This window comes from Epargyreus clarus, unplaced genomic scaffold (genome assembly GCF_041222505.1).
Source record: "Epargyreus clarus isolate Ecla_fem2 unplaced genomic scaffold, WU_Ecla_fem_2.2 ptg000014l, whole genome shotgun sequence".
Lineage (NCBI taxonomy): Eukaryota > Metazoa > Arthropoda > Insecta > Lepidoptera > Hesperiidae > Epargyreus > Epargyreus clarus.
In genome coordinates, this window is record NW_027332222.1 from 12,443,175 (window position 1) to 12,471,102 (window position 27,928).

A 27,928-nucleotide genomic window follows, 5' to 3' on the forward strand; every position below is an offset into this window, starting at 1 on the left:
TCATTCGGTTTGTACTCAATTTAAACCGGTTGATTCGTCATACGAACCGAGTTGACACATCGCTATTCTAGTCTGTGGTTCAGAGAAATCCGAGATCTGAGAATGCGCTTTTGATGCCAAAATTATTTTAATTTGTGTAATTTATGTGAGAGAAGCATTATAATACAGGATTTTTGACTAAACAGGATAATATTAAACATTCTGTTGTGAATGTGGTTTAAATAAATCGTAGTCACGTAGAACACTAGTGATAATCATAAGAGAGTGGCATTTTACTGACGCGGATGCGTTCCGCCATATATTGGTCATAATAGTTTTGAAACAATATTTTGTGTGGTATTTTGTGGTATGCAGTTTAAAACGGAATAAAGATGGCTAGTCCGTCACCTCAAAGCAGTCCGATGCCGCCACCGCAGGCGCCGAGTCCGATGGGACCCCCGACTCAGAGCCCGGCGCCTCCGCAGTCCCCGCACAGTCCGTACAGTCAACAACACGTAAACGGGCCTCCGCCAAGCCACCCTACTGCTCCAGGGCAACCTCCGATGCCCAACCATATGCCGCCGACCGGGCCACCGCACTCTATAGCATCCAATAGTAACGGGCCACCTGGTGTACCGCAACAGCATCCTGGTATGCCACCGAGTGGTCATCAGATGTCGCCGCATATGGTGGGTCCACATATAGCTGGGCCACCTGGACATCCAATGAATGCAGGAGGGCCTCACCCGGCAGGTCCTAATGGACATTCTAGTATGCCTGGGGCATCCCAACATCCCAATATGCCAGGACAGGGCCCTCCTCATGGATATATGCAACACCAAATTGGTCATATGCCTCCTGGACAGGTAAGTCTTACATTTTTTTCTATGCACAATAGCTAATATGAACTCATTTAAAAAAATTATAATACTTTAATTAACTCTTGTAGTACTTGTGAAGTTGTCACTAATATGATATGATTGATTGAGAATAGCTACTTATGTATTGGCCAGCCTCTTATTTTTTCATGTTTCAACAGTCAATATGTAACTAACAAAAAAAGTTTGTAAAAAGACTGGAAAAATCATGCACAATAACAACAAAAATCATATCAAGGGTTGAAAGACAAACCTCACTAAACAACATTGCATAAATGGTATAGTGGAGAGTGATTAAATGATAGACATAGAAATATTTTCAATTCAACAATTATGTAATTTTATTTTATTTTTTGTAAATATTCAAGTTCAATTATGTTATTTTAATTATTTGTAAATATTCAAGTTCAAGTTCAAGCTTTGTATGAATATGTAGAGCGAAACAATATTTTAGTTTCAGAGCAATTCGGATTTAGAAAAAATCGGTCTGTAAATGATGCACTATACTCTACATTATTGACGATTATGGAAAATATGGATAAAAAATTGCCAGTAGTAGCTTTATACATGGATATTACCAAAGCATTTGACTGTGTTAATCAAAAGTTACTATTAAACAAAATCTACGATTATGGCGTTCGTGGAAACGTACAAAATCTCATAAAATCTTATTTAAGTGATAGAGATCAAATAACAACAATAAGCAAAATTTGTGGAAAAACAAACACAGAAAAACATTTCTCGTCAAAGCCTAGAAAACTAAAATATGGAGTTCCCCAAGGCAGTATACTGGGCCCTTTGTTATTTTTACTATATATTAATGACCTGACGAAAGTTACAAAACATAAGATGACATTATTTGCTGATGACAGTACCGTACTGTTTACTGGTAACAATTTTAAGAATTTGGAAAATGACATTAATGATACGTTGACATCTATTATACATTGGTTTAATCATCATAATTTGAAAATTAATTTAAATAAAACTAAAATAATGAATTTTAATCAAGGACGTGACATAAGCTCTAAAATTAATATAAGTTATCTAGGTCAGACTATTGAACACATTGAGAAAATTAAATTTTTGGGTCTACACATTGACAAACAGATGAACTGGAAAGCGCATACAGATTATATCTGCCAGACACTAAGTAAATTTTCATTTGTATTACGCAAATTACAAAAAATTGTGTCTCGCGAAGTGGTATTAACCGCTTACCATGGTCATGTAGTAGCTATTCTCAGATATGGTATTATGTTCTGGGGAAACTCTACAGATAAAGAAAAAGTGTTAAAGGCTCAAAAAAAGTGCATTAGAGCTATTTGTAATCTAAACCAGAGAGAGTTGTGCAGACCTTATTTTAAAAAACTAAAGTTATTAACTGTACCTTGTATGTATATTTTTGAATGCGCTTTATTTGTAAAACGTAATCCAGAATTATTTAAATTTCATTCTAGAGCCCGTCTTAAAGATAAGGTACAAACTGTGAAATGTAACACACATATATTTAAACAAAGCTTATTTTCCAAAGCACCTGTGATATACAATAAAATACCAAAAACAATACGGCATATAAGCGACAATCAAAACTTTAAAAATAAATTACACGAATATCTCATTGACAAGTCCTACTACCATATTAATGATTTTTATAATGACATTAACTGAAACAATTATTTTTCTATTATATCTTGTCTGTTTTAAGTATGAGCCATTATTTTATAATAAAATATTTTTATTTGTACTGACATGCTATTTTGTTGTTTAATTATTAATTTAATATGATGATTTCTATTAATTTTATTATTGTATCCTTTTCTAATTCAATATTATTAATTTAATGTAATTTTAATTAGATTTATTGACCTTAGAACCTATGACATATTTGCATACCCTTTGGGTTAGGATAGGAGCACAAAACTAATGTATTCCATATATAATGTATTTCACCTTATCCTGCAATAAATAAATGAATTGAATTGAATTGAATTGAAAAATTTCTCCTCTGTAAATTCTTAATGTCACCTAGTAGGTATTGTCATTCAAGTGTTGTATAAGTAAACGCATAATGTTTACCGACTGCTTATCACATAGCATATAGCAACTATCCATAGTATATCCATGAATTGAAACTTAGAACCAACAAAATCCAGGTAAAGTTGTGTTTTACTCCTTTGTTGTATAAGGAGCCGTAAATATCTCTAGATATAGTAAGGGTTATATTTAGGAGCAAATCTAAATGGTTGCTTAGAGGCAGTATTTGATCCTCTTGTGGAAGAAACTTTCCATTATTCATGTACAGTGTTAATACAATTGGTATATTCAAATTCCTTTTTACCCAGTCTGCCATGTTGCCAGAAAAATTATCTGCAAAAGAAGTTTTAACCATATTCATTTTATAGTAATAGGATTATGGAATAAAATTCAATACAAAGGATCAATAGTGTTAATATATCTATTATTTCAAGTATTTTCTAATCAGGAACCCTAATGATCTTCCACCTTTGAGTGAAATTTCTTTTCCAATTGCCTTAATTGTGTCTGGGATGGAAATTTTTCAAACACCTTTAATATATCCAAATGCTTTTACATTGTGTTCTAATTACCTTTTGAATAAAATAATCGGGAAGTTTAGTAACAGTAAATAAATAAATAAACATTCAAATACAAGACCGACCCAGTAGTATTTTTTTTTTTATAATTTACAAGTAGCAGACGAGCATTCAGTCCACCTGATGGAGTGGCTACTGCCGCCCATTGACATCTGTAATCAACACCAGATAGGATTAGATATTCCTACCTGAGGTCGGCCACAGATGCGCTGCTACTCCTGAAAAATAAGCTGGAACGCCTCGGAAAAGTCTGTCTCCCTTACCAAACCCTTCAAACCGGAACACAACAGTGCCTAACACTGCTATTATTAGGTAGAAATAGGGGTGGTGGTGGTGCCGCCGGAGTCGAACCACAAAGGGTTCTACCACCTTCAAATTACCCTTATTTGTTTACCCTTATTGTTACCTTTAAATTAACCTTTATTTGTTTGTTAAAGTATTTTTTCTAGGATTACACAAAAGGTACAATAGAATGGTGTATGCCATAGGATCCATTAAGATCATTAAATTCTTAATTTATACTGAAGTAGATTCATGTTACACTGTTTAGAAACTTACAGAAATAATTTTCAGTGGTACCAACAGGATATGATGTGTTATATTGCTTATTTATTATACTGCTTACATGTTTCATAATCTCCAGCTGTAAATAGTAAAAAAATAGTAAAAAAATAACCTGTCAAAGTAATTGTGCCATTAAATTACATGACGTTGAAAGTAAACATTGCCATCTTTTATATAATATATGGGGATAACATATCTATTGTGGTGATTGTGACAAAAGTGATGTTAATGACAAATAACATACAATACAAAATTGTTAAATTCCATCACATTGTTAAAGTGAGCTATAACAATATTAATGTAAACTTTAAACGGCCCAATGGCACAACCCACCGTAAATTTTATCTATACATAATGTTAACTGAAGAAACTACATACATGCATTACTGGTTCTTACAAACATTTTTACAACTAATTAATATGTTACTGATGGACAACTTGTGGACTGAAAGATTCAATCACTTTGAATAATAAGATTTGTAAATCTTATATAAATAAAATTCTCGTGTCACAGTTTTCGTTGCCATACTCCTCCGAAACAGCTTGACACCGATTTTGATGAAATTTTTTGTGCTTATCCGGTATCTATGAGAATCGGCCAACATCTTTTTTTCATCCCCCTAAGTGATAAGGGTTGTTCACCCTTAAGATTTTTTTATCTATATGGCAATACAACGTTTGCTGGGTCAGCTAGTCTTATATAAATGTGGCCCTCCAAAAAAAACATTAACTCAGTCTTACCACAACATAATGATTACTTGATATCTCACTACGATCTGCATAGGGCAAGGCTATAAGATTTCCAAAACCTCTTAGATTAACAAATGCCATTAAATTTATAGCAATTTTATTTAGAATGTATGATAAGGCTCGTGTTTCTTCTTCTGATAAAGGTCTATTTCCAATGTAGATTGAATTGCATATTGCATTAATTGAATGACCTGTGATAGCAAATGTATATATAAATAAGTTTGAAGGTAGTAGAACTCTTTGTGGTTCGACTCCGGCTGCAACACCACCACACCTAATTCTGCCTCATAACAGCAGTGTTAAAGGCTGCTGTGTTCTGGTTTGAAGGGTGTGGTAAGGGTGACATACTTTTCTGATGCGTTACAGCTTAGTCCTCAGGGGTAATGGCGCATCTGTGGCCGAGCTCAAGTAGGAATATTAAATCCTATCTGGGGTTGATTACAGATGTCCATGGCGGTAGTAGCCACTTACTACTGGGTGGAAAACATGCTCGTCTGCTACTTAATTGTTGTTAAAAAAAAGTTTCATTAATTCAAATTGTTCATATGATAAATCAGATAAGGAACATTTTTATTCAGACTTGATGTACATATATTGAGATTTAGATCACAAAACTACTTACTTTCCATCTAACTTAGGAAAGTTAAATGAATTTTTTTTTAAATTAAATACACATAAAATAAAATAAACACAGATTTATTGTTTTAATTTGAAATCATCTTACCAGATTGGAAGAACCAATTTCTATCAATATTTACTCCCACAGCAGCATTGTTTTCTGAACACAGTCTTGACGGCTGAAATACTTTCCTATTTTTGGCCCAAAATCGATCCTAAGTACAGTTCAAGGATAAGAAATTAACATTAAAGCATAGATAAGTACAGATATCTCACCGCCATGTAATTTAAATGGCTTAAACGGCTGACAGTTCTGTCAGCCATTTAATGGCATGATGTAATTTACGCGGAACACTTAGTGGTGCAAAAACACGAAATCGAAGAAAAAGTGCGGAGAAATATCGTTTCGTTCGTTAATGATCTAAAAACTACATTTTTTTAATATTTGTCAACCACGAAAGATGACTGTCAATCTCAATTTTCAAAACTGGTTACATTTTCTTGTTAGCAGTGAGTAGTCTTTACTAATCTATGCATTAAAGTTATAATCCTAATTTTAAAACACATATGGTATTACCTCCTGTTTGCTATACACGAAACCATCAGGGTTAATGATAGGTATGAAGTAAAATTCGTAATAGTTTAATAACGACTCGGGGCTAGTTGCAGATTCTAAAATTTTGTTGATATAGTTCAACACTAATGCTGATGATAGCCAATCTCTGCCTTCCTCTCCTGCAACTATGAATATTGCCATTTTGTTCTCATTTTCAACAGCAGTTGAAATTTTTACTACATAAATGTCCCTTTGTTCATATGTTTTTGCAATAACAATGGCCTTCAAAGCTGAATTGTCATTTATTTTTCTCTCAATCCACATTAAAATACAATCCCAATCAATGAAAGTTTTTGAGACATCTGGTGTTCTATCCGTTATGTGGATATTTTTTGGCAATCTGGAAATAAAACGTAAATATATATATTTACTACTGTGTAATCCTAAAGGGGGATTTTTCAAATGAAATCCAATATATTTCGTCATTACATTAGGATTAGGAAGATCATTTAAAATCCATAGAGGCACCAAAGTCTCAAACAGTTTAGACTTATTGGACTTTAATTCCACTCTTTGACAGGTATTGTGATGCTTCACAAGTAAAATCTATACTAACATGACATTGCTGGCGAAAATATTATACTGTAATCCATATTTTTTGAGTAGTAAATCAAATTCCTTTACACAGCAACTGTTAACGACCACCTCCATTGTAGTGGAAGCTTCGTTTGTAACTCCATTTAAAAAAATGAAATTCTTATCTGTCTCACGGATATTATGAAGAGCATGTCTCTCCCGAATATTGAAAGCTGTAATCTCATAATATGTATAATTAGGGATTGCTAGAACATAATTTGTGCAAATGATGCAAAATACTAGCGACAGTTTCATTTTTATAGACAATTCTATATGGCTATGACTACGGCGATGTTTTTATTGTACTGAGTTGTAATTGCGTAAAGGAATGAGCAGCAAAAAATCATGTCTATACTCTTACATGATTTTTTTTAAAAACAATAATAAACAGCATTTTTGCCATCTACATAGAATATCTAGGTAAATCAGATTAAGATTATGAGCATTTATATGGACCTTTTGACTTGTAATGATTTAACTATAATGGAATCTTAATGGATCGCGAAGTATATTAGTATAGCACCTGAATCAAAGCAGTCCGATGCCGCCACCGCAGGCGCCGAGTCCGATGCCGCCACCGCAGGCGCCGAGACCGATGTCCGAGCGCAACGAGACTTTAGAATAAATCGTATATAACTATGTAGATTATATTTAATATTGTGATGTTTAATTATAAACGACTTTTCAGGGTCCAATGAGTATGGGTGGGGGACCTCCACCTCCCGGAAATGGCCCACAAGGACCTCCTGGTCCTTCGGGCGTGCCACTTCCGCACGGCGGGCCTCCACCACATGGTGTTCATCCGCAGGGAATGCCTCCAATGCCTCCACATCATGGCATGATGCCTGGTCAAGCTGGGTACTCGCATACGCCACCGGCCACTGGTGGAGCGCCAACTCCTCCTGGACCTCAAACAGCTGGACAGCCACCGACAGGAGCCCCACCGCAGCAGCCGCCTGCAGCGCAGACCCCACCTCACGGCCAAGGCCCGCCGCCTCCGACTTCCTCGGCCAATGGCGCACCTTCTTCATCGCCAATGCAAAGCGCAGCTTCCGGTCCCGATAACCTTAATGCTTTACAGCGTGCTATAGATTCAATGGAAGAGAAAGGTCTACAAGAAGATCCGAGATACTCTCAACTGCTTGCTATTCGTGCTCGTACGAATCCTCAAGATCCTAACAAAGGTCTATTTAGCAATACGCAGTTGAGTCAGTTAAAGTAAGTTTTATTCCACTGAATAAAATATTTACACACTATAAATTTGCAAATACAACATTAAAAAGCGAATAAAATTGATAATGTGTTGTTTTCTTTCCTTAGAGCTCAAATTGCCGCTTATCGGAACTTAGCGCGTAATCAACCAATTACGCAGCAAATCGCCATGATGGCGGCCGGCAAGCGAACTGGGGACACACCTCCGGAGTGCCCGACTCCGCCGGCGCAGCCTCCGTCGCCGTACAGCCAGGGGCAGCCGCCGCCCACGCAGGGAGCTGGCGCGGCCGGCGGCAAGGGCCCTGCGGGCGCGGACCCAGCGCGCGGCGGGGGAGGAGCACCCCCTACACCTTTACCTATGACAGGCCAAATGGCACCTCCCACTCAGCCGACTCCACCCTTAGTGAACCCGGTAAATGGCAAAACAATATATCGCAAATTAATTTATCATACTTGGTATAGACGACCTTTCTAATTTTACTGTTAGTGCATATTCCCTTTACCAATGTTTAGTTTCAGGAAAACAAAAATGTATCTATTTACGAAGGTTTCTCTAAGAAAGGTCTATACAGTCTGTAAGTTCTCATATTTCCCATCATAAATATTGTCACTATTGCAAATTTGAAAAATATATTTTGTAAATGGAAGCACACGTAAGTATAGTCCGCGACAAACATCTAGTCCGTTCTGAAGTTGTGTCGCGCTGGTTTAGTTAGCATATACCCCGTAACGTAAGGGCACACTAACGTAGCTATGTACCCGTGGGCAAAAGCGGGCCGCGGACGGGTACCAGGGGGGTCCCGCTAATATCTACAATTTGCTATTGCGACGCTACTCGTTTCTATATTCTGAGTGGACTAGCAGTTAGGCGCGGACTATACCTATGCGCGTGCTAACGGATTGTACGTATTGCAGCCAATGGGTGGCGGTGCGCCGCTGCGGGGCCCGGCGCCGCTGCGAGCGCCCGCGCCCGCCGCGCCGCCCGGCCAGCCCGCCCAGCAACAGGTATTACAAATTCAAATTCAAAATTCAAATTCAAATCTCATTTATTCAAAATTGATTCATATATAATACTTTTTGAAAGTCAACAAACTACCACCGCTTCGGAAGGTATTTCGCTATGGAGAAGAAGCGGCGCAAGAAACTCCATACGTGTGTACATTATGCACCATGTACTCATTGTTTATATTCATTGTATCATTCATATATGTATTCATTGTTTAATTTCAAGAACTCTTTGGTATATTTTTTTTTGACCGGCGTGGCGAAAGTCACTACACCGGTCTGACAGACAGAGGGTGTCAGGTTTGCTCCCCGGCCGGACAGATATCCACATGATGATGAATTTAGATTTCCGTTTTGGATCTGGTTGTTTGTGTGTTCGTATGTGGCTCTTACGACGCAGGGAATTCTAGCGTGGTGGGATGTGTAGAATAAAAAGCGTCTATTTATGCAATGCATTAAAAATGCAAATTTTGAAGTCATTTGAAAATAGTTATGTTAAAGCATAATAAGACAATGCTATCTTAATGAATATGTTGTACAATATTTTATGTATCTTTTTCAGCCTGGAATGCCTACGCCTGGAGCGAAGCAGAATCGTGTGACAAGTATACCCAAACCAGTAGGAATTGATCCTCTGCAGATCCTAAACGAAAGGGAAAACAGGTAAAATCTATCATGTTATGTATTATTGTGAATGTGTTTTAAAAGAACTTGTAATATCCGCTTTTATTCAACGTTCGGAATATATTATATCATTTGTATAACTTGTAGGATTGCAGCGCGTATTGCCCATCGTATAGAAATGCTGTCCAATCTGCCGGTCAACATATCTGACGACCTCCGCTTGCAAGCGCAGATCGAACTACGAGCCCTTCGAGTTCTCAATTTCCAGAAACAATTACGTGCCGAGGTTAGTGGGATAGATGAAAGTGATATTCTGACCTTTTACACTACCTCTAAAAGTCATGTTTAGTTTAGGTTAGTAAAAGTATAAAGTATATTTTGACATACAAGTACTAAAAAATGTCAAGGATGTTATGGGATCGTTGTTTACTTAAAATAAAACTAGAAAATCCTATTACATCTTTGAGAATAAGTAGTGTCATGGTTATTATCTCAGCAAAAGTTTTGAGACAACACATAAATTATTTAAGGTACTTTAATAATTAACACTTTTGTTTTAGATCCTCGGCCAAGTGCGTAAGGATACTACATTGGAAACAGCAGTGAACATCAAGGCGTACAAGCGCACGAAACGTCAAGGGCTCCGTGAGGCTCGCGCTACTGAGAAATTGGAGAAGCAGCAGAAACTGGAAGCAGAGAGGAAACGCAGGCAGAAGCACCAAGAGTTCCTGCAAACTGTACTGCAACATGGTGAGAACATAGTTTCATACTTTTGCAAAGAGATTTCCTGTGAGACTAGTATTAATAGTGGAATATTTACCGTGCTATTAGACTGCAAAAACATCTATTTAGTTATCAACGTTTAAGTATAAAAATTAATATTTAATATACAGATAGACTCGAAGGAAATTTTATGTGACTTCTCACCCTATTATAATGGTGCTTAATAATTATAGGTATATTGGGAAAATAATGTAACCTAACCTATGATAGGTTAGGTTACATTATTTTCGTCTTATTATTGTCCAGCTGTGTACAGTAAAGCAGGTCTACATATTATAATAAGCCATCATTAGAAATGCACCTATATCAACTATAATACTGTAATGGTATCAGAACATAAATGGTTTATGTTTTATAAATTATTTAGACGTCTTTCAAATACCTTTATGAATTCGAAACTAACATATTTGTAGCCAAGGACTTCAAGGAGTACCACCGCAACAACGTGGCGAAACTGTCGCGCATGAACAAGGCGATCATGAACTACCACGCGAACGCCGAGCGCGAGCAGAAGAAGGAGCAGGAGCGCATCGAGAAGGAGCGTATGAGACGGTAACATAACACTATTGATTTTATATTGAAGAAGCACCGTTTCCAGTATTTTTAGATAAAGAAAACTTTATCTGGCTGTTTGACCAATTTATTCAAATACAGAACCAGTTTATTCAGTACAGATTCTAAGTCCTGTCAGATTTTAAATAGAAATTCATTTGATGGTACAGGATCCCTAGTATAGTTTTCATCATTTATTACTAACAAGCTGATTTTTCGTGAGTAGCTTCGTTTCGACAAGACGCCCAACATTTTTCCTTACAGCAATGTTGGTAAATGGTAGCTTGATGGGGCAGCAAGGATAAAATATGTTGACCGGACGAATTCTAAAAATTTATTACTAACCAAATTTTTCTTTGTTAATTATCAAGATAATTATTTAAATAACGTGAAAAAATATTTGTCCTACAAAATATAAGGTTTTTATTAAGGCGTCCCCCCTCTCCAACATGTATCATAAACAAGGTCATGAAAAATAATTACTAACCAGCTGATTTTTTTTTTATTGGCTGTCTACCATTTACATAGTGTACCATGCACATTGTCCTACAAATTGCATGGTATGTCATCTCGGACCTACGCTGAAAAGATGTTAATTCCGCAGGATTATTTTTTTTATTAGTAACTGTAGGACAAAGGTATCACGTGATAGGATAATATAATTTTTATCTAAATAAAACAATGTCCTACAAAAAAAAGGGTAACTTTTATTAATCCTACAAGATTTGTAATTTAACTATAATATAATATAAATAAACTATAAAACTGGCGGACTGGAATAACGTACTTCGCAATGTAGGACAATGTGGGTAGTAAGCTGTGTAAATGTTAGACAGCTAATAAAAAAAAAATCAGCTGGTTAGTAATTATTTTTCATGACCTTGTTTATGATACATGTTGGAGAGGGGGGACGCCTTAAAAAAAACCTTATATTTTGTAGGACAAATATTTTTTCACGTTATTTAGATAATTGTCTCGATAATTAATAAAAAAAAAATCGGTTAGTAATATTTTTTTTTGATTCGTCAAATCAACATATTTCATCCCTATTATTTTAGTTATAAACCACAATCGAGAACTTTCGTACGAGAATTTGTTGGGCGTCTCATTAAAACGAAGCTATTCTGGAACACTCAGCTTGATACTAATTATTTTTACATTAAGTATTAGTACTACAACTTTTAAGTGTAGGTCCGAGATGACATACCATGTAATTTGTAGGACAATGTGCATGGTAGACTATGTAAATGGTAGACAGCCAATAAAAAAAAAATCAGCTGGTTAGTAATTATTTTTCATGGCCTTGTTTATGATACATGTTGGAGAGGGGGGACGCCTTAATAAAAACCTTATATTTTGTAGGACAAATATTTTTTCACGTTATTTAAATAATTATCTTGATAATTGACAAAGAAAAATTTGGTTAGTAATAAATTTTTAGAATTCGTCCGGTCAACATATTTTATCCTTGCTGCCCCATCAAGCTACCATTTACCAACATTGCTGTAAGGAAAAATGTTGGGCGTCTTGTCGAAACGAAGCTACTCACGAAAAATCAGCTTGTTATTAATAAATGATGAAAACTATACTAGGGATCCTGTACTATGAACTATCCCTTAGTAATACACTCGTTTTACGAAGAGGAGGTAAATTAGAAACTATTTCCAATTTAGTAATTAATAGTAGTTTCTATTAAAAATAAATGCACTTCTAAGAGAAGTTATATATGATGAAATTATAATATAGGAACAAAAAAATGTGAATTCAGGGTTCAAATTACTAATAAAAGTCACTTAAATACTATACATATTAAAATGGTTTGTTATTATTCTCAGCTTGATGGCGGAGGACGAAGAGGGCTACAGGAAGCTGATCGATCAGAAGAAGGACAAGCGGCTGGCGTTCCTCCTGTCGCAAACCGACGAATACATCGCTAGCCTCACGGAGATGGTGAAGCAACACAAGCAGGAGCAGCGCAAGAAGCAGCAGGAGGAGGAGCGCAGGAAGCGGGTAAACGATAAGGCATTGTATCTGAAACAAGTTGTAAATGAACATTGAATCAATATACCATATAATATAAGTCACTCCCAATACCCACTATGACCTATAACTATGCGTATAAGAAATTAATTATCGCTTGCTTAAACGGTGAAGGAAAACATCGTGAGGTAACCTGCATACCTGAGAAAGCTTTAAAAAAAAGTTAAATGGTATGTGAAGTCTACCAATTCGCACTTAACCAGCACGCTGGATCTGGCTTAATCCTTCTCATTCTGAAAAGAGACCCTTGCCCAGCAGTGGGACAGTAATGGGTTGATGATGATGATGATGACGACCCTCTATGTCTATGTAACCTCTTATCAGACTATATGCTCTATTCATTATTGTCCCACAGCAGTACAAGGATCTCCAAATAGAAAGTTTTTTTTTATGTAGCAAAGCACTATTTCTTGTAATTTTTAAAAATCACTCAGTGCATGAAGACTTTAAAACAAGTCATTTTACTTTAATTGACATCCGTTTATTTAAATATTCGTTTTAGAAATCGAGAAAGAAGAAGCTCTTGGAAGGTGGCGAGATCGATGCGTTGGATGACAGCTCGCAGACTTCTGACTCGAGAGTCAGTGTCATGGATCCCAAGACTGGAGAAGTATGTTTTCTTCAGTTGTTTACCCTTTTCCTTCCGTTATTTGACTTATGTATGAATATGATATGTGTTATGTTAGAGAAATAATTATTGTGTATTTGTGTATAAAATATTTAAATTATAATAACATAAATTTTGTTCAGATACTAAGAGGAGAAGAAGCTCCGTTGTGGACACAACTCAAAGATTGGATGGAGGCACATCCTGGATGGGAGGTGCTCTCTGATTCTGAAGATTCAGGCGACGATAGCCAGGATGATGGTATGAATTTACTCTTGAATTCCTACTATTGATGTAAAGATCTTCCTCTTACATTACATCGTGTTGTCTGCTTTATTGCTAATTAAATATTGATGCATACATAATATATACGATATACAGGGTGAATTTTTCGAATGTATTTTTTTTTAAATTGGGGCCCTTCCTTTAGTTTGTCATTTATCATTACTTCCCAGAATTTGATCCTTATAAGCGTCACTATCGGATAGTGGAATTAATATAGAGATTTTTTTTAATGAGCTCGTTCGATTTCCGGCTAGAGAAAAATAAATATTTTAAAAAACGAATGATGCAGTTTTTTTTTATCAAAATCGGCCTCGTAACGTAAACGGCGGCTTTGAGCATTTTTCGCTAATCCTTATAGTTTCGGATTTGGCCCTGAAGGCCTATTTAAAAAAATTACCCTGTATACAATAAGGTTCACGGCAGTGCCTCCGCCAAGTCGAGTCTTATATTTTTTATAATAATCTTTTATTATGCGAAGCAATATGTAGATCTATTTCCTATAAATTACTTGTATGTTTATATTGAACATTGTTTCTATCAGAGAGACGTGAAAGACGGGGGCACAGGGACGAGAAGAGCGACCGCGAGAAGACCGATGAGGAGAAGGCGCGCGACATGATCAAGAAGGCGAAGGTGGAAGACGACGAGTACAAGACCGAGGAGCAGACCTACTACAGGTGACATGTTTGTGCTATCACATCACCATTTGTTTGAAAGGTAGTAGAACAAAAGTAAACGTAAAAAAGGTAGTTCGACTCCGGTGCCACGCTTATTTCTGCCTATTAATAGTAGTGTTAAGTACTGCCACGAGTACAAGTTGTTTTGAAGTCCGCGCCTAACTGCTAGTCCGCTCCGAATATAGAAACGGGTCGCGTCGCAATAGCAAATTGTAGATATTAGCGGGACGTAAACACCTGTTCGTTACCCGCTCTCACCCACGGGTACATAGCTGTGTTAGTGTACCTTTACGTTGCTACGAAGTATATCCTTGTAGTTTTGTTCGACCGCATTGGCTCTGTGGCTGACGCCTGCGCGTATTAACTTCAAAGCGAACTTAAACAAACTTGGCGCGTACTATAAAACCCTTTGCGGTTGGACTCCGGCGGCACCACAGACACACCTATTTCTACCTATTAACAGTAGTGTTAAGCGCTGTTGTGTTTTGGTTTGAAGGGTGTTGTAAGGGAGATATACTTATCCGAGGCATTCCAGCTTAGTCCTCATGGGTGGCGGCGTGTCTGTGGCCGACCTCCGACCTCCTAACGTAATCCTATCTGGGGTTGATTACAGATGTCCATGGGCGGCAGCAGCCATTTACCGTCAAGTGTACGACATGCTCATATTTAACTTGTTTGATAGTTACTTTCTTATTAATTATTTTCAGCATTGCTCACACGGTCCACGAGTCTGTTACGGAGCAAGCCAGCATTTTGGTGAATGGAAAACTGAAAGAGTATCAAATCAAGGTTCGCACTTTACTTGATCTATTTATTTATAATATGGCTACACTACCTAGAAGAAAAAGGGAATTTATTTATATTTTTTACTAGGGTTTGGAGTGGCTGGTATCACTGTTCAACAACAACTTGAATGGCATCCTTGCAGACGAGATGGGTCTCGGCAAGACCATCCAAACCATTGCATTGGTTACCTACCTCATGGAGAAAAAGAAAGTCAATGGGCCATTCCTTATTATAGTGCCTCTAAGGTAAGATTTCATTTGTACTTCATGTAGATTTTGTTAATGTACAATTGCTTCACAACATCATTGCTCTTCTTCAAATAATAAGTTAGTTTTTCTTCATAATTATACAAAGAATTAAAATCTTGCGTCTATAAATGCAATGACATTGTCTACAAGATAATTATGTTAATTTCAACTACAAAATATTTGAAGGCCTATCAATGCATTACCCAAAAGAAACATTTTAGGAATAAATAGTTATCACTGAATCTAAGAAATAATGCTTTCTACAGTTCCACAGAGAATAATGCGAAAGTAGGTTTCCCTTTGATGGCTTGCGTCACGTCATGACTCGTCAATGGTATTATTAATATTTGGTTATGTGTAGTACACTGTCAAACTGGGTGTTGGAGTTCGAGAAGTGGGCGCCGACGGTGCAGGTGGTGTCGTACAAGGGCTCCCCACAGTCGCGCCGCCTCGTGCAGACTCAGATGCGCTCCACAAAGTTCAACGTACTGCTCACTACGTACGAGTACGTCATCAAGGACAAGGGCGTGCTCGCTAAGGTACCGTTCCTATATCCGTATATTAAATTTATATAATGAATAATAAAAATAATAAAAATGACTCAAAAGTCTTTTATGTCCACATAAATTTTGGTTATATTTTTAAATATATTCTTTTTGAAATAATTATCATAGTATTACCGATCATAGGAATACCATTTGTATCACCTTTGATTAGAACATTTCAAGCAATGTCCCTACAATGTATGAATAAATATTTAGATGTATGTATATTACAAAAAGCGTGCAATGTAACAGTATATTAAAAATTGTAACTTGTAAATTTACATTTCATTTTTTGCACATTGTGTTACTACAAAGATTATCTTTGTTTCTTGATCATACAAAACTCACTTATAACTACTCACTACTTAGAACTCGACTTGATTAAACAAATTATGTCAGTAAAACTGCTGACGTATGGTTTGTTTGACTAGATCGGAGCCTATTCTAGGTTATTCGGACAGCACGTAACAATAAGTTGTCGTACGTGGGTAGTAACATTGACTTATGTTGTGCAGGTGCAATGGAAGTACATGATAATCGACGAGGGCCACCGCATGAAGAACCACCACTGCAAGCTGACGCAGGTGCTGAACACGCACTACGTGGCGCCGCACCGCCTGCTGCTGACCGGCACGCCGCTGCAGAACAAGCTGCCCGAGCTGTGGGCGCTGCTCAACTTTCTCCTGCCCTCAATATTCAAGAGCTGCTCCACCTTCGAGCAGTGGTTCAACGCGCCATTCGCCACCACCGGAGAGAAGGTTCGTGCGAGTGACTGTTAGAATCGGAGCCAAACTTCTAGTCCGCTCTGAAGTTGTTGCATACAGGTGTAGTCAGAGAGACAATGCGCCGCTGCAGAACAAACTGCCGGAGCTCTGGGCGCAGCTCAACTTCCTCCTGCCTTCCATTTTGAAGAGCTGCTCCACCTTCGAGCAGTGGCCTAACGCGCCGTTCGCCACCACCGGACAGAAGGTTCGTGCGAGTGCCTACTGTAGGCAAGAACGGGCAGCGGTGCCGGGGGGGTCCCGCGCTTCCTCCCGCTAATATCTACAATTTGCTGTTGCATTGTTGCTTCTATATTCAAAGCGGACTAGAAGTTTGGCGCGCGCTCTACATTTAGTCGTTTAGTGATGCCCGACATTAATGTTATCGTTTGAAGCTATATTAGCTGACGTATAAGACATATTCTTCGGCACGATTGTACGATGTATTGTGGAACAACGCGATACATACTTTACACTTTTTATACAACCTTTACAGTAAGAATAATTATTTACGCTTCTAAATAAACATATACTGCACTATTATCGGTTATAGTGATAGTATGATGGTCTACGAGTGCTTGACTACAAATTAATATTATTCTGAATTACGAATATCGGTGAAATATATATTTACAGTGATATTGTTATTCCTAGGTTGAGTTGAACGAGGAAGAAACAATTTTGATCATCCGTCGTCTGCACAAAGTGCTGCGTCCTTTCCTACTGCGGCGGCTGAAGAAGGAGGTGGAGAGCCAGCTGCCCGACAAGGTGGAGTACATCATCAAGTGTGACATGAGCGGTCTACAGCGTGTGCTCTACAAGTGAGTATAAAACATGTTACAGTCGCATCGCATTAATCCGGTTTATTCCTCAAGTGTTGATTAACACTTGATTCCATAGGCCATGTACATAAAATACATGGTGTATAATATCCAAAATAAATGTCGTCCCTTTGATCATAGGTCATTTAACGGTGGTAGAACCCTTTGTGATTCGACACCGGCGGCACCATCGGCACACTTATTTCTACGTCATAACAGCAGTGTTAAGCGCTGCTGTGTTCTAGTATGAAGGGTGTGGTAAGGGAGACATATTTATTCGAGGCGTTTCAGCTTAATCCTCAGGGGTAGCGGCGCATCTGCGACCGACCTCAGGTAGGAATATTTAATCCTATTTGGGGTTGATCACGGATGTCCATGGGCGGCAGTAGCCACTTACTATCAGGTGGCCTGCATGCTCGTCTCCTATTTCTATATTATAAAAAAAAAGGAATGGGTAATGCAGGCGAAATACAATAGATGTCTGTATTACGATCAACCCAATTTATTTACAAAATAAAAGTGATTACCGGTTCGAGATCCGCTCAATTTGTTATTAATCCTAATTTAAATTCACTTGAGCTAATTTCTATTAATTCATTTACTTGATAGTTTGTTTTGTTTTTGTAATTATTGATAATTTGATTATACTTTTAGACACATGCAGTCTAAGGGCGTGCTGCTTACCGACGGATCGGAGAAGGGCAACAAGGGCAAGGGCGGTGCCAAGGCACTCATGAACACTATCGTGCAACTGCGCAAGCTGTGTAACCACCCCTTTATGTTCCCGCACATCGAGGAGAAGTTCTGTGATCACATTGGAACCGGCGGCGGGGTCGTTAGTGGGTAAGTGAACAAACCCATCGCTATCCATAGATTATTAAAGATTACTCAGTCCTAACAAGAAAATGTAGCCAGTTTTGACAATTGAAGTTGTCACTGTCAGCTATTTTCGTGTTTGAAAAATATAAAAAAAATGTAGTTTTTAGATCGTTTACGAATGAAACGATATGTCTCCGCACTTTTTCTTCGATTTCGTGTTTTTGCACCACTTTACTGCACATGTCGGCATTGTTCCGCGTAAATTACAAAATGACAGCCATTAAATGGCTGACACCGGTTTAAGCCATTTAATGGCTTCCTACAATTACAAGGCGGTGAGATATCTGTACTTATCTATGTCGATATCATACAACTTTCTAAGATGCCCTGAGTTCTACATGATCTATAACAATACAATCAATATTCATCATTTAACTGTTAGTCAGATCACAATTTAAATGGGCTCTTTGCAGTGTCATCATTGGACTGTGTTACCTTTCATTATACGGTAATATGAGTCCTCGATATTTTCATTTATATCAAATGTGGAAAAAATAATATCTTGTCCTGGAGAAACCTGGTAACTTGCACATAGAAAGAGCCACTGCCATTCATTCTGCTCCCATATTCAATCAGTGTTGATTTCAATATTTCATTGAAATTTTATTTACTCTACAGCCCTGATCTATACCGAGTGTCTGGTAAATTCGAGTTGCTGGACCGCATCTTGCCGAAGCTGAAACAGACAGGGCACCGGGTCCTGGTGTTCTGTCAGATGACCCAGTGCATGACCATCATTGAGGACTATCTCTCCTGGAGAGCTTTCCAATATTTGAGGTTAGTATTATATAGGTTTATGTTTGAGTGTGTCATATTTGGAAATAATGCGTGTATTTGTGTATCTCTTATACTTATTCTACTCTACTCTACTTATAACTCTCTTATTATCTTTTTATTGTTATAAACCAAGTTGTAATCATTAGCCCTTCATTTTAACAACTATAATATAGTAGCCCTTTGAAAAAACAAAGATTATGACAATTGCACACATAATCAACATTACTCCAAACCTCTGCATAGTATGGTTATCGCCAAGCTGCTAGTCCGCTCTGAAGTTGTTGCGAGCAGGTGTAGTCATACTATGGCGACGCGATTCATTTCTATATTCAGATCGGACTAGCAGTTTTACGCGCACTTTACTTGACTGTTATGACAATAAACAGAATATCTGTCAAAGAAAACTAAAGATATAGCTTAACCATGGTTATCTTCAGTAACATACATACAACCATGGTTGTTCAGTAATATATTTGTGGTGTGTCAGACTGGACGGTATGACGAAGGCGGAGGACCGCGGCGAGCTGCTGAAGAAGTTCAACGACGTGGGCTCGGACTACTTCATCTTCCTGCTGTCGACGCGCGCGGGCGGGCTCGGCCTCAACCTGCAGAGCGCCGACACCGTCATCATATTCGACTCCGACTGGAATCCGCACCAGGTGACCGACTTTAACAAATCATAAAGTTATTGAAGCCTTCCATCATAGATTAGTAAAGATTACTCACTCCTAATAAGAAAATGTAACCAGTTTTGACAATTGAAATTGTCACTTTCATCTATTTTCGTGTTTGAAAAATATTTAAAAAATGTAGTTTTGAGACCATTTACGAATGAAATATATGTTGCCCTATATTTGTATCTATATTTTGTAATGGATATAATGGATATCAATAATTTGTAGGATTTGCAAGCGCAAGATCGTGCTCATCGTATTGGACAACGTAACGAGGTGCGGGTGTTACGGTTGATGACTGTCAATTCAGTTGAAGAGAGAATTTTGGCTGCAGCCAGGTATGCTTTTATCATAATATTCATTAAATAATTTTAAATATCTTAATTGATAGATGTTATTTGTTTCCATAAATTGTACAACTGTAAAATATACTTTTCTTAGGTACAAGTTGAACATGGACGAAAAAGTTATTCAAGCTGGTATGTTCGACCAAAAGTCTACAGGATCTGAGCGACAGCAATTCTTGCAGAGCATTTTGCATCAAGATGGAGATGATGAAGAGGTAACACATTCTTGCGGTATTAGTATTTCATATTATATTTTATTTTTGTATTCCGAGTCTATATAATGTTTTATCTATGAATTATGATTTAGTATTGACTGATATGTATAAAAATAAAGTATATTTAATAATTTAATCGTTGCATCAATCATGATCTCCGGGGTATTAGGCAGCGCCAAACCTCTAGTGCGCTCTGAAGTTGTTGCACGCAGGAGTAGTCAGAGAGCCAATGCGGTTGAACACAACGACAAGCATATACACTGTAGCAAAAGTAAGAGCACACTAAACAAAGAGCACAGCTATGTGTACCCGTGGGCGAGAGCGGAAAACAGACAGGTGCTTGTGGTCCCGCACTGTCTTCGTCCCTTAAATGTCAACAATTTACTGTTGCGCCCCGACTCGCTACTATACACAGGGCGGACTAGAAGTTTGGCGCAAACTAATTCTAAAAATATGTTGATATCTAGGAGGAGAACGAGTTACCTGACGATGACTTAATAAACGAGATGATAGCCCGTTCAGAAGAAGAGCTGGAGATTTTCAAGCAGATTGACTTGGAGCGCAAGAAAGTTGAGACGCAGTCGCGGCTGATCGACGAATCTGAGCTACCTGATTGGCTCGTCAAGGAGGATGATGAAGTTATTTGTACTAAGGTATGTTTCTCTTCTGATTTACTGACAAATCATCGACAAGATGTTGTCTCCGTAACGGCTTTACCGATTTTCACCAAATTTTATATGCATATTCAGTAGGTCTGAGAATCGGCTTCTATCTATTTTTCATACCCCTAAGTGATAAGGGTTGTTCACCATTAACATTTTTTTATTTATCAGGCAACATAACGTTTGCCGGGTCAGCTAGTAATTATATAAATATGTCGAGACTACAAATAAATACATTTTCAATGCAGGGACAAAGTTGGAATTACTTGGACGAAGACGAGACCCTCGGACGGGGGTCGCGACAGCGCAAGGAAGTTGACTACCGGGACTCGCTCACGGAGAAGGAGTGGCTGAAGGCGATCGACGAGGAGTTCGACGAGGACGAGGAGGAGGAGGACGACGACGACGAGGTGCTCGACAAGAGGCGGAAGAAGGGACGCAAGCGACGGTTAGTAGCTCATGTAATGAGTGACTCGTCAATACTGTGCCAGTACTGCCCGTGTAAAATAGAGATAAAAGTTTTTAGAAGGAAACAGAAATTTGATTGCAACGAAGGCACGTTGTATATTACTCCATATGCTCTCATTGCCATCAAATTTCTGTTACAGTCATTTCCAACTAAATCAAATCTAAATTTGTACATCTTAATTTTTTTATTTCGCAAATTATTATTTATTACTATTAAGCATATCATTTAATGAATATAGGCATATTTGTATTTTTATAGCCAAGGTTTTTGTGGTGAATGTTTCAACCGTTTAAATCAATTTTAAATGACATATTTATAATAATAACATTTTCATTTCAGTCGCCAAGAAGATTCTGACGAAGACGAAATGCCGAGTTCGTCCAAAAAGAAGAGTAAAACCGAAATAAATCTGTTGAAGAAACGGCTGAAAAATATAATGAAGAAAGTAATCGACTACACTGATGAGTAAGTTTTTCTTAGTTAGCCGCATTTCTGTTAATTAACTCAGAAAATGCTCCATAGTGAACTTTATCAATTTTGATGCAGGGGTGGCAGAGTTCTGTCGGAACCGTTCATGAAGCTACCTTCGCGGCGAGAGCTTCCAGACTATTATGACGTCATAAAAAAACCGCTGGACATCAAGAAGATAATGAACAGAATTGAGGATGGCAAGGTAATTGAAACAATTGTTGTGTGTCAACAATCGGTGATACGATTTTTAAGACTACTCTAAAATTGGGAACACTGTTTTAAAAAATACACTACCAATTCTTCTGATTCACTCACTGTTACATTTTATCTATTTATTATTATATTTCATTTTATCTCCAACAGTACAACGATATATCAGATCTGGAAAGAGACTTCTTTACGCTGTGCGCCAACGCTCAAACTTACAACGAAGAAGCGTCGCTGATATACGAAGACTCCGTGAGGTTGCGCAACGTGTTCATAGAGTTTCGACGCCGGTATGACAGCGGACAGAATTCAGACGATTCCGATGAGAATGATAAAGGTAATCTTTGTTAACATACCTATTTTTCTAGCATGTATTTCTTTAAGATACAAAAGTAAGTTAATATAAAATAAATATTATACAAAGTATTAAATTGGAGAAAAATTTAGACATTTATGTAATTTGTTTTATTGAAAATATAATACTCAAAGTTTATGCTGGATCTTTTTTTTTAATCTTTTCGACATTTATTTCTTTAATAATGTCAGTGTCTATTGTGCACTCGTTTTTTTTAATGCTGTATATTAAATCTGCCAACTGTAACAATTTCTTTACAGATGAAGACGATTCAGATGGAGAATCAAATCGTTCTGTGAAAATGAAGATTAAACTGAAAAGCAAAAGTAAGAGTACGCCAACAAGGAAACGCAAGCAACGCAAGTATATTACGGATGATGAGGACTATGAGGAGGATTGAATTATGATTATATTCCTGTTTATTCCCGTAGATTACTTTCTATTAGATCTTCATTTTATTTATTATTAATTCAATGTCTTTGATAGACTATGGTAAGATACATTTTTTTAGGTGACTTAAAGATAAGGGACGTTTGGTGAATGATTTATAAATAAGATTTGCAAATTGCATCTAATTTTATTGATATATATTATAAATGCATTAAATTTTGAAATCAGTGTATCCCAATATCTATATAACATATAATTAGTAGTTATAGTATTGGCTAGTTGTCTTATATAAAATACACTACAATCTTTATTTGATATTTGTGTAAATATTGCTTTCTTTGTACATTGTGTGACGTCATGGCACAGAAAATTTAGAGCATTACGGCCGACAAATGGTTTAAGATAAGCAAAATGTTAAATTATAATTTTGTAACTTTCTCACTCCCAAAAATATGTTTTTTTTATCAGCGAAGCATATTATGATCTATTTTAAAAAGTTTCAACTAGCCTATTATTCTTAAAAATCATTTATTGTATCTATTTAATTTACAAGCGCCGACGATGTTACAGATAACTTTATATCGACTTGACTATGCGTTTTATTCTTTAACCATGGTCTTACTCTATTATATTTATAATTAAGTATGGTAAAATGCTTAGAATATTAATTTAAGCAAGTAATTATGAATATGCAAATTGTTTGACCAACACAAGAGGAAGACACCAGAGGGTTATAAGAAACAAAAAGCGAAGCTTTTTTTTTAAAGTCGACACCATAAATGAACCGCGTAAATTTTCGGTAAATCTCATACATAAGTGCTTCAATTCACATATGTCTTTTTTTTGTTTATACAATAGAAACATTAACTATTCATTACTTCATTGCTGTAAATCTAGAATTTTTATTTATAAAAGTTAAAATATTTCTCATAATCAAATGGATATTTCATTTAATTTTCTGGCAAGTTTGTACTAATGCATATTTTTCTTTGTTGGTCACACATTTTATATTAATACATAATTCTTTGTCATTTAGATTTAGCTGTGACTAGGAATCTAATAGATAATAAAACATTTTTCGGAATAATTATTTTATTTCCTTACGTCGTTCTTATATTCAGTTTCATACTCTTCTTGTTTCTGTTTAGTTCCTTACTCTTATAATCTCCCCATTTATAATTGAGACCATGCACAGTACGCATGTGTTTGTTAAGACTTGTGCTATGTGTAAATCTCTGTGCGCAAGTGGGGCACGTAAACGGTTTCTCTCGCGTGTGCACACGGTGGTGAAGTCGTAAGCCGCTGCTTGTGTAGAATGTCAGCTCGCATAATCCACATTTGAATGATTTGTCACCTGTATGTCTGAAAATTATTAACTATTAATATTTAGGATTGGTTTGGATGATAATTATTAGAAATAGATGAATATAAGCTGGGACACATTAATGGAAATGCTTGTGGCTGTTCCACATTTAAAAACTAGAACTAGAAAAAACAAAATAAATGAAATGGGTCTCGCCTCGAATAAAAATTGCACAGAAGAAGTACCCATGTCGTATACAGAAGTAAAAAAGTACATAAAACTTTCTTTGGGGGCAATTAAAACACTGATGAAGTTAATATTTTAATTGGACTGACAATTTGCAACTACTCAGTGTTCCCACTATTTAACACTATTTCCTGGCAGATAAGCAGGAGAGACTACTTGTCTGATAATAATCATCGCACGGCTAATTGTTATAGTGTATTTCTGTTGTAACATGTTTATATTTTGGAATATTTACCTCTTGAGATGAATTATCAAATTTTTCTTAGTGTGCGTCTTGTAGCCACACAGGTGACACTCTATTTTCTTAACCTCAGTATGTTTTTTCTTATGATTTAGTAGCTCAGAACATGTAACAAATGTATCACCACAGTCTTCACAATTATAGTTCCTTATATTATAGTGGCGATGCATGTGATCACGTAGAGACTGCGTAGACTTCAGGTTCTTATGACAAACCTCACAAGTATATTTACCAGATTCATGCACACTTAGGTGTTTCTTCAGGGTGAATGCGTGTTTGAATTGTTTGCCGCAAGTTGCACAAGTATAGTATGTTACAGCACTGTGGGTTTTTCGGTGGGCTGCTAGACTTGCATACTGTGTAAAATTTTTACCACATTCACATGTATATGGACGGTCACCATTATGCCTCCGCATATGGTTTACCAAAGTTTGACTGTGTGGAGTGCTGTATGAACATTTTGTGCAATGGTAACGTCTGTTTGCACCAAATCCTGTTACCTTTCCCAGATGTTTTCTTTTTTCGTGCATTAACATATTATGTCTCAATAGTGAACCTTTTGACTTCAAATTTTTATTACAAACAATGCACTTATATTCTTTATTGATTTCTACTTCATCTGTCTCAACTGTAACAGCAGAATATTATTTTAAATTATAACAAAACCTGAAAATTGCCTAATAGTAAACATAATATTGTTAATTTTCCAATAAGTTATGAAGCAGTTCATAATGAAATAAATGTAAAAAACTTACTATGTGAATCATTTGATATATTTATTGTGTCTGCAATTAAATCTACAGAGTTTTCTTCTAATCTTGTGTCCTTGGGTGAGATGATTTGTTCTCTGAATATACTTGATTTTTTTTCTTTGCAAATTCTTGAAAATCTTTCTTCATAAGTTAAACATTTGCTTCTAAAATTATAAGATATATGCAATTCTTTAATACAATTGTCACAAATCATTGACGGTAAATGTTCTTCAAAGAAAAGGGAAATTTGAAAACATTCATATATTTTTCTTAAAATGTCCTTTGAATTTTCTGCTTCAGAAAATAAGTTAGTAGCACTTTCAGGTGTTTGAAGACATATTCTACATAATATTTGAACGGCATCTGAAATGATAACCAAATGTTTCGTTTTAGTTCTGTTTATACATACAAAATAAAATGTCACCATATTATTTTTAGAACAATAAAAAGGTGCTTCATAGCATGATATTGAGATATTTTCATATTCAACAGAAGAATGGGATTGCTATACCAAAGAGCGTAAAAACACCTATTGGCGTGTGCAATATAATATTCATCACATACAGCTTCAACAGATGTAATTAACTAGTTAACTCTTAGAACATCAATGGCAAAGAAAAATAAGGAGTGGTGATCTGTGGTGCCACATTAGACAGATATTGTTGAATACATTACTATGAGTATGTAGTGTCTCTTTGATCCCCAATACCTCGATATCATATGACAACCACATGCAAGGGAACAAACATCTAATCGTAACCAACATCACAGCATCACATACACAAATTATTATATGGCAGGCAGATTGTAGATTGTTTTGTATGCACACCACAAGTATTTGCATTTTGCAGATCCGTGCCAGACAGGGATGTCTCCTCTTCATTTCTATGGGATGTCTTCTCTTTATTTAAGAGCAACGTTGGACTGATAGACTGGTCCTTTACAGTCTCTGATTTCTGGGATACTTCAACTGTAGGCCCCCCTGAAATATTTATATTCTTAAATATATATTATGTACTAATTTAATATCTGTAAATTATCATATTACTTTTACTGGATATAAAAAATATTATTTTGTCTGTGTACTAACCAAATTCATCTTATATTTAATTTTCTCAATAATATATTATTTTGAATTGAATTGAATTGAAATCGAATCACTACATAGTAAACAATTGCATGTGCATAGATTATTAAAAATTACTCACTCCTAACAAGAAAATGTAACCACCAGTTTAGAGAATTGAAATAGTTGCATAAAATTTTTTTGCCACATCTCCGTAAGATGTCCCTAAAATATTTGAAATATTTATTTATTATGTAAATTATGCAGTATTAGTTATTTATTTGTAAATTTTCCCTAAAACTGTTTTTTATTTGTCAAGAATTTAAAAAAATAAGTAACAAATCAGCATTTTGTGGCTTCATTCAATTCATTACCAGGCAAATGGAGAGTTGGTACAGCTAATGCATTGAGTCGTCTGAACCGATTCCTATGTTCATCGGCAAAATGAATGTCACAAATCTGTTTCTTCCTGTAGAATTCAACATCTGAAGAGGTTTCCAGTGTACCACCAACAAGATCGACCCAAGCTTTGAAACGTTGTGGAAATTTGTCAGGATTTGGAAAAACATGTAACAAAGTCCCTGCCAAAAAAAATACCAATTACATTGAATTATCAACTCATTTATATTGCAAACACAAGGTATACTAATATAATTAGTTTTTATGAAAAAAAATGGACCTGAAGGTCCTGTTCAAGAATATCAACAGTGGGCAATAATTATCTAAAGAATATAACTTACCAATGTTATCGCATTCAAAAGCACAAACATGGGCCATTGTATTGTATTCTCTGCTTTCTAATCTGTCTCTGCTAGACAAAGTTTTAATTACAAAAGTTCAAATATCTGTAGTGGATAATATAACAAATGCTTTGTTAAATTTTCAGCTGCCTATAAATGGTTCAATATAATATCAGTAGGTATATATACAGTTATAACATTTATAACTGAACTATGTGTTCTTACATTCTTACTTCTTCTGTGTGTTCTTACATTCACAGTCACACAAAAGATACTAAATAGATACTTGGAGGACTATATTGTAATTTTTACTTTTCAGCAGTAATTTTATAATGTTCATTAAATAACTTAAATTTCTATTGCAGTTATTGTGTCAAAGAGACTATAGTCACTAGCGTTTTATGCGGCGAAATTTAGTATTACTAAACAAAACAATAATAATCAATAAAATGCATTTACATGAAATACCAACATGATAGTGTCCTAGTGTCAAAACGTCAAATTTGTCAAAGAACAGGAACACCATCCTAACAGACGAGTTGGTGCTGTGCCTTGTATTTTTGTCGATATCGAGAAATCCCCAATTTATTGA

At 36.3% G+C, this 27,928-nt stretch overlaps 3 protein-coding genes across 8 annotated transcripts; 1 reads left to right on the plus strand and 2 right to left on the minus strand.

Moving 5' to 3' along the window:
- Nucleotides 1-49: 49 nt before the first annotated feature.
- On the plus strand, nt 50-24,075 carry LOC140746876 (ATP-dependent helicase brm). Of its 5 annotated transcripts, none has more exons than XM_073078997.1 (28): nt 50-845; nt 7,285-7,814; nt 7,917-8,220; nt 8,724-8,813; nt 9,376-9,476; nt 9,585-9,723; nt 9,998-10,187; nt 10,634-10,772; nt 12,608-12,794; nt 13,315-13,422; nt 13,563-13,680; nt 14,246-14,381; nt 15,089-15,170; nt 15,255-15,412; nt 15,777-15,954; nt 16,476-16,718; nt 17,376-17,542; nt 18,197-18,385; nt 19,040-19,198; nt 19,686-19,857; nt 20,101-20,210; nt 20,314-20,434; nt 20,902-21,087; nt 21,345-21,544; nt 21,905-22,030; nt 22,106-22,238; nt 22,400-22,580; nt 22,859-24,075. In XM_073078997.1, the coding sequence occupies exons 1-28, from the start codon at nt 372-374 to the stop codon at nt 22,996-22,998; spliced, it is 5,061 nt and encodes a 1,686-aa protein (XP_072935098.1). In that variant the 5' UTR covers nt 50-371; the 3' UTR covers nt 22,999-24,075. The 5 variants fall into 5 exon arrangements, with proteins under 5 accessions (XP_072935098.1, XP_072935099.1, XP_072935100.1 ...); XM_073078998.1 differs by having other exon boundaries at nt 22,112-22,238; XM_073078999.1 differs by having other exon boundaries at nt 12,608-12,782.
- Nucleotides 2,965-6,161, minus strand: LOC140747413 (zinc carboxypeptidase A 1-like). The gene is made up of 5 exons (XM_073079847.1): nt 5,982-6,161; nt 5,511-5,619; nt 4,778-4,977; nt 4,031-4,115; nt 2,965-3,227 (listed from the first exon to the last, which is right to left on the minus strand). Exons 1-5 carry the CDS (start codon nt 6,159-6,161, stop codon nt 2,965-2,967), a joined length of 837 nt encoding a protein of 278 aa, XP_072935948.1.
- On the minus strand, nt 24,063-27,815 carry LOC140746878 (uncharacterized). 2 transcript variants are annotated; one of them, XM_073079003.1, is made up of 7 exons: nt 27,562-27,815; nt 27,337-27,486; nt 26,971-27,177; nt 26,360-26,512; nt 25,534-25,893; nt 24,773-25,406; nt 24,063-24,350 (listed from the first exon to the last, which is right to left on the minus strand). In XM_073079003.1, the coding sequence occupies exons 2-7, from the start codon at nt 27,371-27,373 to the stop codon at nt 24,089-24,091; spliced, it is 1,653 nt and encodes a 550-aa protein (XP_072935104.1). In that variant the 5' UTR covers nt 27,374-27,486; nt 27,562-27,815; the 3' UTR covers nt 24,063-24,088. The 2 variants fall into 2 exon arrangements, with proteins under 2 accessions (XP_072935104.1, XP_072935103.1); XM_073079002.1 differs by having other exon boundaries at nt 27,337-27,815.
- Nucleotides 27,816-27,928: the final 113 nt, after the last annotated feature.